The sequence below is a fragment of the Coturnix japonica genome, chromosome 7 (assembly GCF_054131305.1).
Source record: "Coturnix japonica strain WE chromosome 7, WE-NBRP24, whole genome shotgun sequence".
In the NCBI taxonomy this organism is placed as follows: Eukaryota; Metazoa; Chordata; class Aves; order Galliformes; family Phasianidae; genus Coturnix; species Coturnix japonica.
Genome location: NC_140669.1, coordinates 9,163,891 through 9,180,162, shown reverse-complemented (window position 1 = coordinate 9,180,162; position 16,272 = coordinate 9,163,891). Strand labels below are relative to the sequence as shown.

Below are 16,272 nucleotides of genomic sequence, written 5' to 3'. Positions count from 1 at the left end.
CTTGCCTGCCCCATCCGTCAAGCAGAAATCAGGGTGCCGATGAACCATTAAATTGGCCCAGGGAGCGCTGGGGTGGGAGCATCTACATGTCAACTGCAGCTTTAGAGCTGGAAATTCCCTCCTGGCTCCAGGAGAGGGGCGGCACGCGGGGCTCCCGGGAACTCCCGGCCGCACGCATGGCCCTGGAGCACATGGGTGTGCGTGCCAAGGTGCGTGTGTGAGCAGGCAGCTGCAGTGTGCACGCTCATGTTGCACGCCCACGTGTGGTCATGCCTGCACGTGGGTATCCGATTCCATGCGCACACCCATCGCTGCGTGTGTGAGGATGCCGTGTGTGTGTGCAAAAGGATCGCCCACGTGGCCCCATGCATGTCCATCAGTGCGTGGCAAATTGTCGGCATGCGTTTGTCAGTGACCCCGTCCCCGTGTGTTTGTTTGCATGCATCTTAGCTCTGTGTCACTGCTGCCCTCCCTCTGCACTGTTCCAGCTGTTCTGAATGCTGACTCGCTGGGAGACGTCAGAGTGCAGGGGCTGTTCTGGGTCTGGGAGCAGCATTCCTTGGCTCCATCCCAGCCTTCCACAATCTGCTTCTTCTGGGGCTGCCTCGGTTTCCCCACAATGGGCTGAACATGCATGGCACTGGAAGACTGAATGCCACCTAAAGCCTGGAGAAGGCAAGAGATTATTTTATGGGATCTGACCTGTGTCCTCCCTGCCATTGCCCCAGAGGCTGAAAACCCCAAAAATGTAGAGGGGAAGAAGAACCTGGAAAATGGAGATCCCAGCGTCCTGGGACCCCTCATTTCCCTAGTATCCCCCCAGACGCCCAGTATTGCCCCAGGACTCCCTATGTTTTCTCCTCTCCAGACCCTTAGAGACCCCCCATATTCCCCAGAGCCCCAGCAGCATCCCTGCTGTAGCCGTGGCAACGCGGGTTGTGGGATGCTGGACGGGGAGCGTTGAGGAGCACAGGGAGGCCGCCAGGGGGAGCCCCGGCCCGGCCTGGGGGGTCAGGGGGTGGCGTGGGGATGTATGGGGGTGGGCATGGACAGGTTGTGTATGGAGGGACAGGGAGGGTTGTGGGGGGGGAATGATCCCAGACCTTGATGCTGGGCAGTGTATGCTACAAAGCTTCCCAAGGGAAAAAGGGAAGTTGATAGTATGTTGGTTAATGATAATAACAACAATGCCTGAATGCTGCAATGTTCATGGCTTCGTTTTTATTTATTTGTTTCTCAAATGGGAAGAGCACAATTTTCCCTTCCATTGCTTGAGCTGAAAACAGCTGGACAGATTAATTCAATCAAACTTGGGGAGAAAAAAAAAAAAACAAAAACAAACCCTCTGGACAGAGACCAGAAATAGAATATTTGGGCCAAAAGAAATAAATAAACAAACAAATAAATAAATAAAATCTTTTTAGGAAAGTTTGTAGTAATACAGACATGGGGAGGATGGGAAACCCGGATACTGGCTTGGCTGATGGAAAGCTCAGACGGCAGCACCCAAAACCATCCTCAACCTCTGCAAAGTCCCAGCCAGGGCTCCCACTGCCCCACTGCTCTGACACTGCTCTCCTGGGGGCTCCCACGTCCTCCCAGCCTCTGCTCCAGACAGCTGCTGCCACCACCCTGCTCTGCCCCTGCTCTCTCCAGCTCCAGGGACAGATGTCACCCTTACAGTCATGGGACCCTATCCGTCCTGAGCTGCCCAGCACACCCCCAGCCCTATGCCCCAACCACCACCCCAGCCACCAGCACACCCTTCTGGGATGTGCTCTCCCTGCCACAGGCAGGGCTCTGGGCTCACTGCCACATGGGTCCTCTTCCCAACCATACCAGCACCCCGACCCACAGGCTGTCCCAGCCCCGGGCAGCCGGGCGGACAGGCTGGGCTGGCTGTGTGGCCGGGTGGCTCGCACCTGAGTCATGGCAAGCAGCCTCAGGCAGGTCGCCGGCCATGAGCCAGGGGGAGGGCTGTGATGCTGGGGGCTCTGTAGTGAGTAATGCCACTGCCAGGGGCATGGTCACCCCGTTCCCACCCCAAACATTGACTCACACAGCCGTCACTCCAGTCCCATAGGCAGGGGAAGTAGGAAGATGGTAAGGAGTGAGCTGTATGAGTTCCTTCCTCCTTCTCCTCCTGCTCCAGGTCCCCACGCTCCCGGTATCAGGATGGGTTCCTGGCCCAGTGCTTCTCCATCACCATCCATCCAGCAGCTCTGCCACACTCAGGGATTCCCTGGTGTTCCCTCCTGCACTGACCTCTGTGAGACTGTCCATGGACTTCCCAAATCCCCATGTGTTCCATAGAGTCCAGTACCTTGCACAAACCTGGAACGTTTCTGGTTCTCTGAGCTGTATGGCTGGGGGTAGGTTGTCCCAAAGCAGAAGGGGCTAAGGAGTTTGCAGTGGCCCAGAGGAGCTGTGGATGTACTGTCTCCCTGCAGAGCTCAAGGCCAGGTTGGATGCGACTTTGGGCAAGCTGATCTATTGAGATCTGCTCCAAATGGCCTTGGGGTCAGATGAGAAGATTTCCATGGTCCCTTCCAAATGGGGAAAGAGAAAAAAGCAGGGAAGGAGGGGGCAGATCGTCTGGGCAGGGAGATGGGAAGGACAGAGAGAGATGGAAGGAGGGAGGGAGGTGTGTGGAGGGGGGCAGGAGGGAGGAGAGCACAGCTGTTTCCAATCCCCCGCATAGAGGACCTGTAGCCCAGGCAATGAAGCCCACAGTGCCCTGTGCCAGCAATCCACCACCACATTTATTGCCAGTCCTGTGCCCTCTGCACAGGATCCTGTTCTATGGGCTCTTATCCGTGATTCCCAAGCCACGACAAATGCTCAGTCCTGTGTTTAAGGGCTTTGCTGGCTCACCTGGCACTTCCTCAGCCCAGGGACACTGTTGGGACAGGAGGATCAACCTTCCCCCTGTCCACCTCTGCTACCAGCACCGAGTTGGTGGAACGTGGGGCTCCTCCCGCAGTCAGTGGGAGCATGTGGGTGAGATGCTCGCTCTTGGAAGCAGTTATGTCGTTAGGGGCTGGAGGAGGATGAAAGCGTTCTCCCTCTGGTTTGCCTTGGCATTGATCTGTGCGCAGGATCCCAGTGAGCACACAAACATCTGCTGCACCACAGCCCGGGCACTGGGGACTCTGGGAACTGCGGGAGATGCTTCCCATGGGCTCTGCCCCTGCAGTACGGACCTTGGTGGGGATGCCACCCCTGGCTCCCACAGTCCCCGAGGGAAACATCACAGCCTTGGGGCCCAGCAGCAGCTTGCAACTCATTGCCCAAAGGAAATGCATTTTCCTCCCCGGTGCAAACAGGAACCGACATGCCGGCAAAGCTGGCAGCCCCCGCCAGCGCAGCTGTGCCGGCACAGAGACACGCGGTGCCCGCCTGGGGGGAGCAGGGAGCCGGCTGCCGGTGTGGCGTGGGGGCCGTGGTGGCTGGGGACAGCGAGAGCTGCGGGGGCACTGCCTGCCCCTCCTGGCCACATACACCTGCTGGCTCCCAAGGGGTTAATTAAACCCGAGCTCAGGGGACCGCACTGCCCCCTCTGCCAGGACGGGATGCAATGAAGGTGCCCACTGACAGCCCACTTCATGCGGCTCTGTGTGTGTGCGCTCACTCCATGCCCCGTGTGTTTACTCTCTGCCATGCACACTCCCCTATGCAACACCTCACCCAACTCACACTGCACCCACCAACGCTGCACAAGCAGCACGCTCCACACATGCACATTCACACCAAGTACACGCTCTCCCCATCAGTACTTGCTCACCCCACCAGCTGTGCACAGCTGCCATACGCTCCGCACACATTCACCCCCATTGCTCCCACTTTCTCCTTGCACACACGCACCACACACAATCCATGCAGCGTACACACTTCCCCTTGTCACGCCCCCCACACCCTATGCATGCTCTGTTACACACTCTCCTGTACTCATGAATTCTCTGCCCGTGCCCCATGCACACCCACCCCACACCCCGTGCACACCCACCCACACCCCGTGCACTCACCTGCACCTCGTGCACACTCACCCCACACTCCGCATACGCTCACCCCAAGCCACGCGCAGTCAGCCACTCTCTATGCACACCCTTTGCACACTTACCCAGCTCATCCATGCCCACAGCCTCCTGCCCCGTGCACACTCCCCGACCCCCTCGCCCCGTGCACACTCACCTTGCACCCCGTCTGCGCACACGACCCCCGCACCCCTCACTCCCCGCTCCCCACGTACCCTTCCCCATCCCGCACGCCCCGACTCGGTTCCCCGCACACTCTTCCCCGCTCCGTGCCCGCTCCCCCCGCGCCGCCCGCTCCCTCCCCGCCAGGCTGCGTGCGACACGCCGCCTCCCCGCCCCGCTGCCACCCTCTCTGCCCCGTCCTTCCCCCGCGGGCTCCTGTCTGGACGTGTCGGGACTCGGGCTCCGGGCGCTGAGTAATGCTCGGCGCAGCGCGATCCCAGGCAGAGCCGCCGCCGCCGCCGCTCCGCGCCCAGCGCTACCGGGGCGCTCCGGCCGCGACCCTGCCCGCTCGGCCCGGCGATACCGGCGGGGGGGCCCGCGGCTCCCCATGTGCCTTCGGGCCCCGAGGGAGCCCCCGCGCCTCTTGCCCGGCCACCCCCCCCGGGCGCCCTGCCCACGCCCGCCGCGGCCCCGGAGCCTCGGGGCGCCCTGGGGAGCGGCGGCCGAGGGCCCCCCCGGCCCGCCGGGCCGCGCCGCTATGGGGGGCTGAGGCGGGAGGCTGAGCGCGGCGGGGCGGCGGTGGGCAGGGCGGGGGGCACGCGGCCCTCGCTGGGCTCGGAGGGCGCTGGGGCGGCGGGAGGCGGCGGGGGGGGCATCCAGGGAGGATGGCAGAGCCGCCCCGGCGAGCCGAGCCCCGGCGCGCAGGGAGCCAGTGAGAGGGAGGAGAGGGGAAAACACAAACAAGCAAACAACCCACAACAAACAAAGCGGGCAGAGAGCAGCGCCGAGCCCCGCCGCCCCTGCCCCAAAGGCGCCCGCCCGCCCGCAGCCCGCACAGCCGCTGCCCCAGCGAAGATGCGCCCGGCCCTGGCCCACGGACTCTGCTCGCTGCTGCTCAGCCTCTGGGTACCCAGGTAGGAACTGCCCCCATCCCCAGCGCCTCGACCCCCGGCGAGCCAACGCGCACAGCCCCGCTCCGGGGTCGAGCCGCGGCGGGGGCTCCGCGGGTCCTCCCCCTGCTGCGGTGCTTCCCCCGGTGCGGTCCCCCCGCCGCCCCGCTCCCCGCGATCCGGCCGCTGTCAGGGTCGCTGCTCCCCCCGGCTCCGGGTGCTTCTCGTCATCCTCCCGGCCCGAGCCGCCCCAGCGGCTGCCCTGTCTGCCTCAGTTTCCCCGCTCTGCCTCGCGGGAGGCCGGGGAATGCGGGAGCGGCGCAGGGGGCCGCTGCCGCCGTCGAGGGAGAGGTGCCGGGCATCACTGCCTTCGGGCTCTGCACCCGGGGACCGCGCACCGGGCGGGAGATAAGGCCGGTTCCCCCCCCCGCTACACCCGGCGCTACCGATCCCGAAGGCGAAGTGGGGCGGCTGGGGGCCGCCTGCCTTCCAGAACGCGGCCCCCCCAGCACTCACCGCCCCCGTTCGGCTCCATCTCCCCGGGGTGAGTGGGAGCTCCCCTCTGCCCGCTCTGAAACTTGTGTGCTGCAGGCAGCCAGGGGTTAACGCTGCTGCTGGTGGGGGGGAGTCCCCCGCCCTTCCCCCTCCCTCCAGCCCCTTTAAATATAATTTGTTAACGTTGGGACTTGTATTAATTAAAGCAGCAGCCGCTGCAGCCTGTGACCTGGGGGCTTGTCACCGTGAAATCAAGTTTAAATCCTGATTTCAAGGGGGGAGCGCTGTGTCCTCCTAGGGACGGTGACAGTGACAGTGACAGTGACAGTGACAGCCCCGTGCGGGTCCCCGGCTCCCATGAGCTCTGGGAGGAGCGAGAGGAAGCAGGACCTGCCCTCCTCTATTGAGGCCCTGCAGAACGGCCTCTGCCTCAGTTTCCCCTCTGTGCTATGGGGAAAATGACATTATCCATCCCCCTCCCCGTGGTGCTGCTGGGTGAAGGTGGCAGGCACTGGGGCTGGCTCAGGACAAGCAGGGGATAAGGTCCTTGCTGTGACGGGATGGGTGTAAACACACTTGGGAAGCTGGAGACAGCAGCAGCCTGACGCTGACAGCTCCTGACCTAGCTGTAATTCTGCAGGGACGCCTGGGCTGAGCCCTTCCTCCTTGCCTCCCTGCCTCTGGAGCTGCTTCTCTTCTGCACCCGGCAGGGCTTGAGGGAGTAGAGGGGGAGCAGCCCTCCTCTGCAGGGCCTGGCTGCTCTGTGCGGGAACTGCAGTCCATCCTGCAGCATTCTCCTCCAAGTATCAGTTCTGTAACCAAGCTTCGAAGGGCTCCTGCACCCTGCTCCTCCCAGATCCCACCTCCTGGTTGTTCAAGGGCACAGGGATCCCTGCCTGGAGACTGAGCTGTCCTGAATAAGGAGCAGTGCTGGACCCTGATGCAGGTGCAGGATGCTAAGGAGCATCCAGGGCAGGGACCCGAGCCTGCTGTGCATCCTGCAGATCCTTAGCCTGCACACTGTGGTCCTACCCATCTTCTTCTCCACATCTGCCTGTGCTGGCTGTACCACCCTCCTGTCTCCCACACTTCATCCACCTCCCTGTCTCACAAGACAGCATCTCTGCTTGGAGAAGTAGCTGCACCCCACTACCTTGTCCCCATCCATCTGCCAGCGCTTTCTGCTCTTAGAAGTGACTGCTCTCGTGGTCAGTGGGGCTGGGATGTGACTGTGGGTGGGTTTGGAATGACTGCTGGAAGCTTGTGAGTAATGCATCAGTGTGCTCAGCTCTGAAATTGCCAGGAAGAAAAAGGCTGGTCCCTCTGGTCACCTCCCTTGTGAGGACCAGCAGTACCATACAATGGGTGCAGCGTGGACAGAGCCAGACCTGTGATGGATCTTGTGCTCTGGAGTCTTTGTGGATAGACAAGCCTAGGGGAAAATCTGCAGCTTACTTGACTTGCTGTCACCCACAGGCAGCGGGCTCTGTGTGTGGAGAGGAGCATCTCCCTTCCCATTTGCCCCCACAAGGTCTTCCCCCTCCCCAAGCTCTCGGCACCTCGCTCACCCCAAGCTCACGCATTTCCCTTTTCCCCCCAAGCTCCTGTTCCAATGAGATCCTGGGCCTGAAGCTGCCATCGGAGCCGGTGCTGAACGCCAACACGGTGTGCCTGACACTGCCGGGGCTGACGCGGAGGCAGCTGGAGGTGTGTGTGCGGCACCCTGACGTGACAGCCTCAGCCATCCAGGGCATCCAGATCGCCATCCACGAGTGTCAGCACCAGTTCCGGGACCAGCGCTGGAACTGCTCCAGCCTCGAGACCAAGAACAAGATCCCCTACGAGAGCATCATCTTCAGCAGAGGTAAGGGCCAAAGAGCCTCTCTCCTCTTCCTCGTCTTTCGCCCAGAAACTGCTCTCAGGAGCCTCACAGACTCCTCATGGGCACTCCACATCTCCTCTGTAGCCCAGGGGACCAGGCCAGGTCTTTGGCATCCTGCAGGTGAAGGCAGGGATATGAAAAAGCCTGAAGACCTGCCAGAGCAAGCAGCAGCAAACCTGGGCTCTTTTCCATGTGTCTTCTTTCTTGTCCTTGTCCTGAGCTGTCCAAAACTTTCCAGCATTCCCCCCCCTAACACACACACCATAGATGTAGGTGGATGCCTCACTCTGGGGTTTGGTTTGGTGGATGGACTGTCCTATGCAGGAACAATGTTTTGGTGTATCATGGTGAGCAGAAGCAATGGGATGTAGGTAGGGATGTAGCCCATCATCTTGGTGCCCTGCATTGGCATGGGCTGCCCAGAGCTGAGGGCTCCCTGCCTGTAGGACTGTGAGGCATTGGATTACCTGGGGACAGGCTCCCCTGGGAGCTCTGCTGCCTGCACAGCACAGCTCGGGGTGGTGGCACGATGGTGGAACCTTCTGTAGGACTTGAGTGTTCCTTCTTCCTGTGCATGGGACCTGGTGCTCAGCACACAGCAAGGTGCTTGTTGGTCCAGGCCATGGGTGGGAGAGGTCAAGGCAGTGCTGGTGGCAGCACCAGTGCCTCAGTGAGCAGTGCCCAGGTTATGGCCTGGCAGGGAGGGTGGGGACCAGCAACCCTGATAAGCATCGTAGTATTTCCAGGTCTTGGAGGAATGTATTTGTTTCTGTTCTCCTCAGGAAGCAGAGACACAGGCACATGGAGATGTTTCTGTCTCCTGCTACCAGCACTTTGTTGTGATCCAGGGGAAGGAAGGAGATAAGGATCCTATGTGGTTGCTCAGAACCATTTTGGCATAGAGCAGATCTTGAGGCTGATGCCCTGATCTGCTTCCAGCCCACTCAGATCCCTCAATACTGGAGCTGGAGCTCTAGACTCTGCTTTGAGGCTGTCATAGACACACAGGAATGGAACAGCCATTGGAGCAGGGATGCAGGGTGCATCTCCCACCCGCAGCTGGGAGGAGATGTGAAGCGAGGGGTGCAGGCTCCATGCAGCAGGCATTAATGCATTTGGTCTGCAGGGAGCAGGTCTCTGCCCCATCCCTGCCGTGCCTGGGAACGCAGCGCGCTCGAAGGATTGTTGTTTGTAACCCGAAGTGACAGACCCCTTTAATCTTTCATTCCTTTTCCCACTTCTTCTGCCATCAGTTCAGCCGTGCGTGAACCTCACTTTAAATTATTTGTAGCTGCCTTCTCCTCCCGCTCTTCTCGCTTCTCCCTGCTCCACCCCGTCCTCCCACATCTCACGCATCTCCCCAGCACCCAGCACCATATACCCAGTCCAGTTTGGTCTCACAAAGCTGGGGCTCGGTCCCATAGACTTGATGCAAACCCTAGGGAGCTGGGGACAAACAGGGAGGCTTCACACTGGGCATGATGGGAACCCTATTCTGAACGGAAGAGTGGGGAAAAGGATGCTGATGGCCAGCAGGGGCAGGCGTACAGAGATGTGCCATGAGCTGTGGGCTGTCCCTGGTACCCAGGGGCAGTTGGTTAGGTTGTACCATGCGTGGTTGCGTGCCATGAGCTTTGCTGTAAGTGACCCTTGTCCTGGTACTGCACATGCCAATGCACTCATGGCACAGTGCTACACTGACACTACCTGTCTGTGGGGCAGAGGCTACTTGAGGGGTACTGAGAGATCCAGTATGTCCCTTTGCTCATCCCAATCCCATCTATTTAGAGCTCTGAAAGAAGTGGGAACTGTACTCTGTCCTGGAGTGCAGTGCCCCTCTGATTTCCTTTGCAGCCTTTGGAGGCTGCGTGAGGTTTGCAAGCCTGTGTCCTCCCAGGAAAGACACTCTAGTGCCAAGGGGGCTGTGGGACCCAGCCAAAGCCTGATTCACCCAGCAAGGAGGGGGGGACTCCCTGCCAGGCTGGGAGAGCCAGGTGCTGGGTAACAGCCAACTGTGATCTGCACTTGGTAAGGGCAGCATGCAGCAGGCAGGTGCTGTTGTGGCCATCCAGAGCTTGGGACACCAGCACCCGGCCATGCAGAGCCCCAGCCAAGCACCAGTGCTCACAGACCGCAGTGCCTGGCCAGGTACAGCTGCAGCTGGGATCTTGGCTGGGTTTTTGCTACCCTCAAGCAAGCTGAGGACTTTGCCCACCTGGCCCTAAAGCACACGCAGGTGCTATGGTTACTCAGCCACATCTCTGTGGGTGCCCACAGTCCCTGGATCTTCCCCCAAGGAGATGGGCACAAGCAGTGCCCTTGGCAATGGGCAGCATCTTTTCTCCCTGCAGCCCATGGAGCTCCTGGCTGGCAGTGCCATGGGCAGATGGGAGCTGCGTGCTTGGAGCGAGGGCTCCAGGCTGTCCCTGGCACGCCTGGGAGGTGCAGGGAGGCAAGTCGCGATCTGCAGGGAGCCGTTTAGTGCCTGGCGTGGGGCCAGAGCCTGGCAGGTTCACCTGCAGTTTAATTAGAGAGAGGGGAGGGAGGGAGGGAGCAGGACTGGGGGAGAGGCGGCGTGTTGGGACCAGCCGGCTTTTGCGGGTGGTGGTGGGAGAAGAGCTAGGAAGAGTTTTATGATGTACAGCGTCCAGCTCGCATTGCCCTAGGAGACCATGGAGCCCATGGGCTGGGACCACCTCCTTGGTCCCACACCCTTCTAAGAGATGGAGAAGCTGCTGTGCGCCCAGCAGAGTGCATCTTGGGCTCCTGCTAAATGTCCTTCATTTCTGAGGTGCCCAGAGACAGAGAGCCATGATGGAGAATTTTCCCTGCTCAAGAAGGCACTTAGGGATCTGACCATCCCAGGTCTGACCCTTTTGGACTCATCATTGGCATAAGGGAAAGAAAGATCTCTTAGTGGGTGCCCAGCAGTCCTTTAAGTACGTAATAGGCTGGGTCCTGGTTGTGCTGTCAGGGTCTTGTCCTACATTCTCTCATCCAGCAGGATGCAGTGCTTCCCACAGCCCTTCTCCCTGCTTCTCCCATGGCTACAGCCTCATCTGCAGTTCCTGGAGGGGTCTGGTGGCTTTGTCACCATCAAGGTCTTAGATGACTGGGGCAGATGGAGAGCCTCCCTCTGATGCACATCACGCTTGGCTGTGGTTCTTGGAAAATCCTCCCTTGCCCAGACTGTGGTTGTCACCTTCAGCCACCTTGCTCACTGCTTTGCGGCCACATCTGGGCTCTTAGAGCGAGGACCATGAGCTGACCCTGGATGCAGAAATATACTGGCTCAGCTGCAGCCTGGGCATTGCCTGAGCATTGTCTGCCCAGGGCCTGGAAGATGGGGACCCCTCAGCCTCTTCCATCCACTTCTGCATGGCTGGAGGGCAGCAGGGGAAGGAGAAGAGCTGGTGCTTGACCCCACGGGTTTCCCAGCTGTGGAGGGCTCTAAACCAACTCAACCTCTTCACCAGCAAGGAGACAGGCTTGGTAGACAAAATGGGTGGGGTACGTCTTCTGTCTGGTCTCCAGAAGGGATTTTAAGGAGATGCTGCATGGGAAATTGAGTTAGGTTGGGGAAACTTGAGAGTGGGGCTAACGGAAAGGCAAGGCTGGAGAGGAGAGCGTGAAGCTGGGTATAGGAGTTAGGCATGAGCAGAGGCAGGCAGGGGCACAGAGTGGGGAGGCGGCAGAGGGGCTCAGGGATGGAGAGGGGCACATGGGCTGTTTGGGTGTGGAAGTGTTACCAGCACTGCCTCCCCGGGAGCTGCACCATTACCTGCCTGACGAAAAATGTTGTTCAACTTGTGCATTGGAAGGGACTGGCTCAGAGCAAGCTTGTCCGACACCGAAGAGAAGCTGGGAGAGGCTCCTGGTTGCTTTTAAGCAGCGCCTCGTTAATTTTTTAAATGCGGCGGTGTCAAATTAGCACACAAAAGAGCAGCACGACTTTAAATGCAGGTTTCCGAGATGCATTTCATTTCCCTTTAATAAGATCATAGCGTTTGCTCAGCAGGCGGCCACGAACCACGGAGGAGGCATGCGTGCTGGCGAGCATCTCCAGCACCAAGCGCACACGTTGGGCAGCGTCCCTGTCCCTGGCCGCCCCATCTGCAGCTAATGACATGTGCGGATGTCCTCACTCTGCAGCGTGTAACGACAACCAGCTGCCTGCCCTGGCAGGGCGCGGTGCGGTCGCGGCACATTCTAGAAGTGGGGATGCACGATTTTTCCAGCCTTGTATCACATTTATAGGACATTTCCACAGCTGGGAGGGAGGTGACCATCCTTTGGGGTGCACCCTCTCCTTGCTTCCCAGTGCTGGGGCTCAGGAATGGGCCACCGAGTGCAGCTAGAGGGGTTCTGCTGGTGCTCCGTGAGCCCACCCTGAGCCCCCCTCTCTCCATCCTTGCAGGCTTCCGGGAGAGTGCCTTTGCTTACGCCATCGCGGCCGCCGGTGTGGTGCACGCCGTGTCCAACGCCTGTGCCCTCGGCAAGCTGCAGGCGTGTGGTTGTGACCAGAAGCGACGGGGCGACGAGGAGGCTTTCCGCCGCAAGCTGCACCGGCTCCAGCTGGAGGCCATGAACCGCGGCAAAGGCATGGTGCACGGTGTGCACATGGAGCACATGCCGGCTGAGACCCCCGGCCTCCAGGACTCCTGGGAGTGGGGTGGGTGCAGCCCAGACGTGGACTATGGGGAGAAGTTTTCCAAGGATTTCCTCGACTCTCGGGAAACCTACAGGGACATCCACTCGCGCATGAGGCTGCACAACAACCGCGTGGGGCGGCAGGTGAGTGGCATCAGGGCTGCCTTCACAAAGCCATGCCATGCCCTCACTCCTAGATATATATTCCTGCACAAATAAGGAGCAATCTGCTGGGAATTCCCCAGGAAGGAGTGGCAGTGCTGGGTGCAGCAGCTCTGTGGTCTTCTCCTCTCCTGGGGTGGGAACGCTGAGCTCTGGTTCCTCGAGCAGTGCTTGGCCACCACATGCAGAGCGCTGTCCCTTACCATGTACCGGCCTTACCCACTGCATCTTCACCTTTGAGGATGCTCAGCGCGTGCATCACGAGGGTGCTTTGCATGTAGAGAGGGCCAGCACATGCCTGGTTCCCAGCTCACCCCCTGCATTGCCAGGGGAGGTGACAGTGCCACCGAAGGCCACTGTTGGTGGCAGTGGGATGTGGGTTTCTGTAGTGTAGTGGTTATCACATTCTCCTGATACGTGGAAGCATCCTCCAAGTCAGATGGGCACTGGTCATCATGGCCTTGAGTTTGCATAGGGAGCCCGAGGGCAAAGGGTTGCCCCAGAGCTTCCTATGCAAACCAAAGAGCCCAGCATGCAGGAGGCTCTGCAAGCCCTCCTAACCCGCCAGATCAGAGAGTAAGAGGATGAAAGGCAGCCTGGAACTACCCATTACCCTCACAACAAAGGGCTATGATAAAGCTCTTATGAGCGTGTCTGGGAGGAGCTGGGAATGTGTGAAAGAAAGCACCAGCGAGTCAGGGCATGTGCTGAACGCGGGTGTCTGTGAGAGGGGAGAAGGACATGGCCAGGATAGGGATGCACGAAGGAGAGGTGGTGGCAGAGTCCTGGGGGACTCATGAGTGTGGTGGGCTTTTGCTCCCCATGCAGAGGGAGAAGAAGCCGTCTACAGGCCAGGATGCTGCCACGCAGGGCTTGGGATGCCTGACACGGTAGCTTGGATGGTCCATGTTGTGTCATCCATGCTCCATCCCATGAGGACTGCAGCTCTACAGATGGGTTTTCCTGGTTCAGCCACGGGAAAGGAACATGGGAAAGAGAGGGAAGATGGTGATGACAGCATGTTCCCGGGATGGCAGGAGCAGCTGGTGTTCCCTGCTGGCACACCCAGGGCATGGCAAGTGAATCGGCACAGCTCATGGCCTGCGAGGCAGAGGCTGTTCCCAGCAGGAGACAGGGCTCTCCGCAGGATGAAAGCCAACCTCCAGCCCAGCCCAGACCTCTGCGCCATGTGCCCAGAGCTCCAGGCGTGTTTCCCTGACCTACCTTCATTACCATAAGTGCTTAGCAACGGGGAGATTTACTCAAAAACAAGTGGCAAAAAATACCCACCCCCACCAAAACAAGGCACTCCTTGTGCACACATCTCCCCCAGGGATGGAGCAGGAACAGACAAAGTGCACCTAGCACAAAGCAGGGTGGCCAGGGATGGCTGGGACATCATGGGATGTGGCCTTGCATGGGGCCACATATCCCCTCGAGCCCCTGTGGAGCATAAGAATGCAATCATACTAGCACGTTTGGGATGCTGTGTACCAGCCCCAGCCTGGCTTGGGCATCCAGAGGTATTGGGGTGTCCCTGTAGGAGGGGGATTTGCTGGGGCTAGGGTCAGGTAGACTTATTGGGAAACTCTTTCTCTGCATGCTGAAGCTGGGGCTGTGCAGGAAATTGCTTCCCAACCACGACAAAACTGGTGGCAAAGTGCTTCAAAGCACCTGCTGCCTTCCATCTCTCAGTGCTTTGTAATTTGGAGCTAATTTCCCTTATTATGTAGTTACTTCTGGGCCAAGGAGTGCAGTGTGGGGCACGGGGACTGGCCTCTTAACTTCCTCTCTGCTCCTGAGGTAGCAGCAGGAGATGTTCAGTCCCTGAGCCAGGGATGGAGCTGAGGGTGGCACAAGCTGCTTCCATTTAAGATGTGCAGTGGCTCTGTGCCCATGGGGTCACTGGGTGTGAGCTGTTTGCCTTGGCGTGGCCAAAGCAGCATCCCTGTCTGGGATGGCACACCCTGGCTGCTGGCACTGTCCCCTCCTCCTGGCATAGCTACCGTGGTCCTCCTTGTCCCTTGGTTAGCCACATTCCTCAGCCAGCACAGCAGTATAGAATCCCAGAACCATCAAAGTTGGAGAAGACCTCTAAGGTCATTTAGTCCAACCATCAACCCATCCCCACCATGCCCATTAACCGTGCCCTTGGTGCCACATCTCCACGGTTCTTCAGCACCTCCAGGGACAGTGACTCCACCACCTCCCTGGGCAGCCTGTGCCACTGCATCACTGCTCTCCCTGAGAAATGTTTTTTTCTAGAGCACTGACTTCTGTGGGAGCAGATACATGGCAGTGGCCTCCCTACATCACAAGCCAGGACCGTGAGCATCTCTGGCTTCTGCTTGAAATTCGGCTCTTGTCATAACATGGTACACCCACATCGTCCATCCCCAGGGAGCTCTGTGTTGTTTTCTCCATCCCCCAAACACCACATCTTCCCCACTAACTCCTGTGTCCTGCGCTCCACCCCGCAGGTGGTGATGGACAACATGAGGAGGAAGTGCAAGTGCCACGGCACCTCGGGGAGCTGCCAGCTGAAGACCTGCTGGCAGGTGACGCCCGAATTCCGCCTGGTGGGGTCCCTCCTCAAGGACCGGTTCTATGGTGCCACTCTCATCCGGCCCCACAACCGCAATGCAGGGCAGCTAGAGCCAGGCCACGCACGGCATCGCCGCCGCGCCGGCATCAGCGAGCTGGTCTACTTTGAGAAGTCACCCGACTTCTGTGAGCGAGAGCCAGCGCTGGACTCGTTGGGCACCCAAGGGCGCCTGTGCAACAAGACCAGCCCAGGCATGGACAACTGTGAGAGCCTGTGCTGCGGCCGTGGGCACAACATCCTGCGGCAAACCCGCAGCGAGCGCTGCAACTGCAAGTTCCACTGGTGCTGCTTCGTGGCGTGCGAGGAGTGCCGCATCACCGAGTGGGTCAGCGTCTGCAAGTAGCTGCCTGCTCGCCCCAGGGTGCCGGGGACGAGCTCGCCCCGGCACTGGGGAGTGATGGATCTGCCGCTTCCCTCCTCTCCGGAGACGCTCAGCACGAGGGCCCTCCGAAACCAGCACTTTGTCATTGTCACCCAGGGTGGGGGCTGCTTGTGCCCACCCAGCCCCGCAGCACCGGGAGCGCACAGCCACGCTGTACAGACTGCCGACACCAGCACCGCTCGGGGGGCACAGGGTGGGCGCTGGGATGGGGTGGGGTGGGATGGGGATGGCAGGGCACGGGGTGGGAGGGCAGGGGGATGCACTGGTATCGCACACAGGCTCCTCTGGCTGTGTGCAGGGCTGCGCACCGAGTGGGATGGAGACGGAGCATCCCTGGGATGGAGGTGGAAGCTTTCCATGGGATGGAGATGGAGCATCCCATGGGACGGAGGGGGCACAGCCCCCCAGCTGGGTCTCGCCTCTTGTAGTGCAGTGGCATGCCAGAGGGAAGGGTGCCCGGGACTGTACTGTGCGTGCCTGTTATTGTATGGTAAGTTATTTCCTGATTGTGAATAAAAGTGGATTGGAGACAGTGCTGAACGCTCTTCCTCCTGTCCAGGGCTTTGCTCCTGAGTGTGCTAACAGGATGGATGGAGCCTGCAGGACTGCTGCCCCCCAACAGTGCCCTGCTGCCATCACAGCCCTGGGAGCTGTCTGGGCACACACTGGACCCCATCCAGACATGGAAATCCCTGTTGTTGGCCCCATAGCCCTGCTACTGCCCCCGTGCTGCTGGGAGCTGCCAGGGGCAGGGACAGGGATAGGAGTGAGGCACTGCAGACTTGCAGCCATCCGTCCTGCTGGCACCCCACTGCAGTGGCAGGGAGGGCACCCATCCAGCCTGCTGAATCACACCACTGGTATCTCCTGGCTGATAGCTTCCCTGCTCCTCCCACAGCTTCGTGCCCCTTGAGGCTATGCAAAATAATAAATGAAGGGGAAAGAAATAGAAAAGAAATCAAGGGGGAAAATACCAGGCTGGGAGGAAGCATGTGCCCCAGGTGTAGCAG

The 16,272-nt window shown here is 59.8% G+C and overlaps 1 protein-coding gene across 1 annotated transcript; it reads left to right on the top strand.

Annotated features, from left to right (window-relative positions):
• The first annotated feature begins 4,849 nt into the window (after nucleotides 1-4,849).
• On the top strand, nucleotides 4,850-15,797 carry WNT10A (Wnt family member 10A). The gene is made up of 4 exons (XM_015869244.3): nucleotides 4,850-5,110; nucleotides 7,183-7,445; nucleotides 11,881-12,257; nucleotides 14,756-15,797. The coding sequence occupies exons 1-4, from the start codon at nucleotides 5,052-5,054 to the stop codon at nucleotides 15,221-15,223; spliced, it is 1,167 nt and encodes a 388-aa protein (XP_015724730.1). The 5' UTR covers nucleotides 4,850-5,051; the 3' UTR covers nucleotides 15,224-15,797.
• The last annotated feature ends 475 nt before the right edge of the window (nucleotides 15,798-16,272 follow it).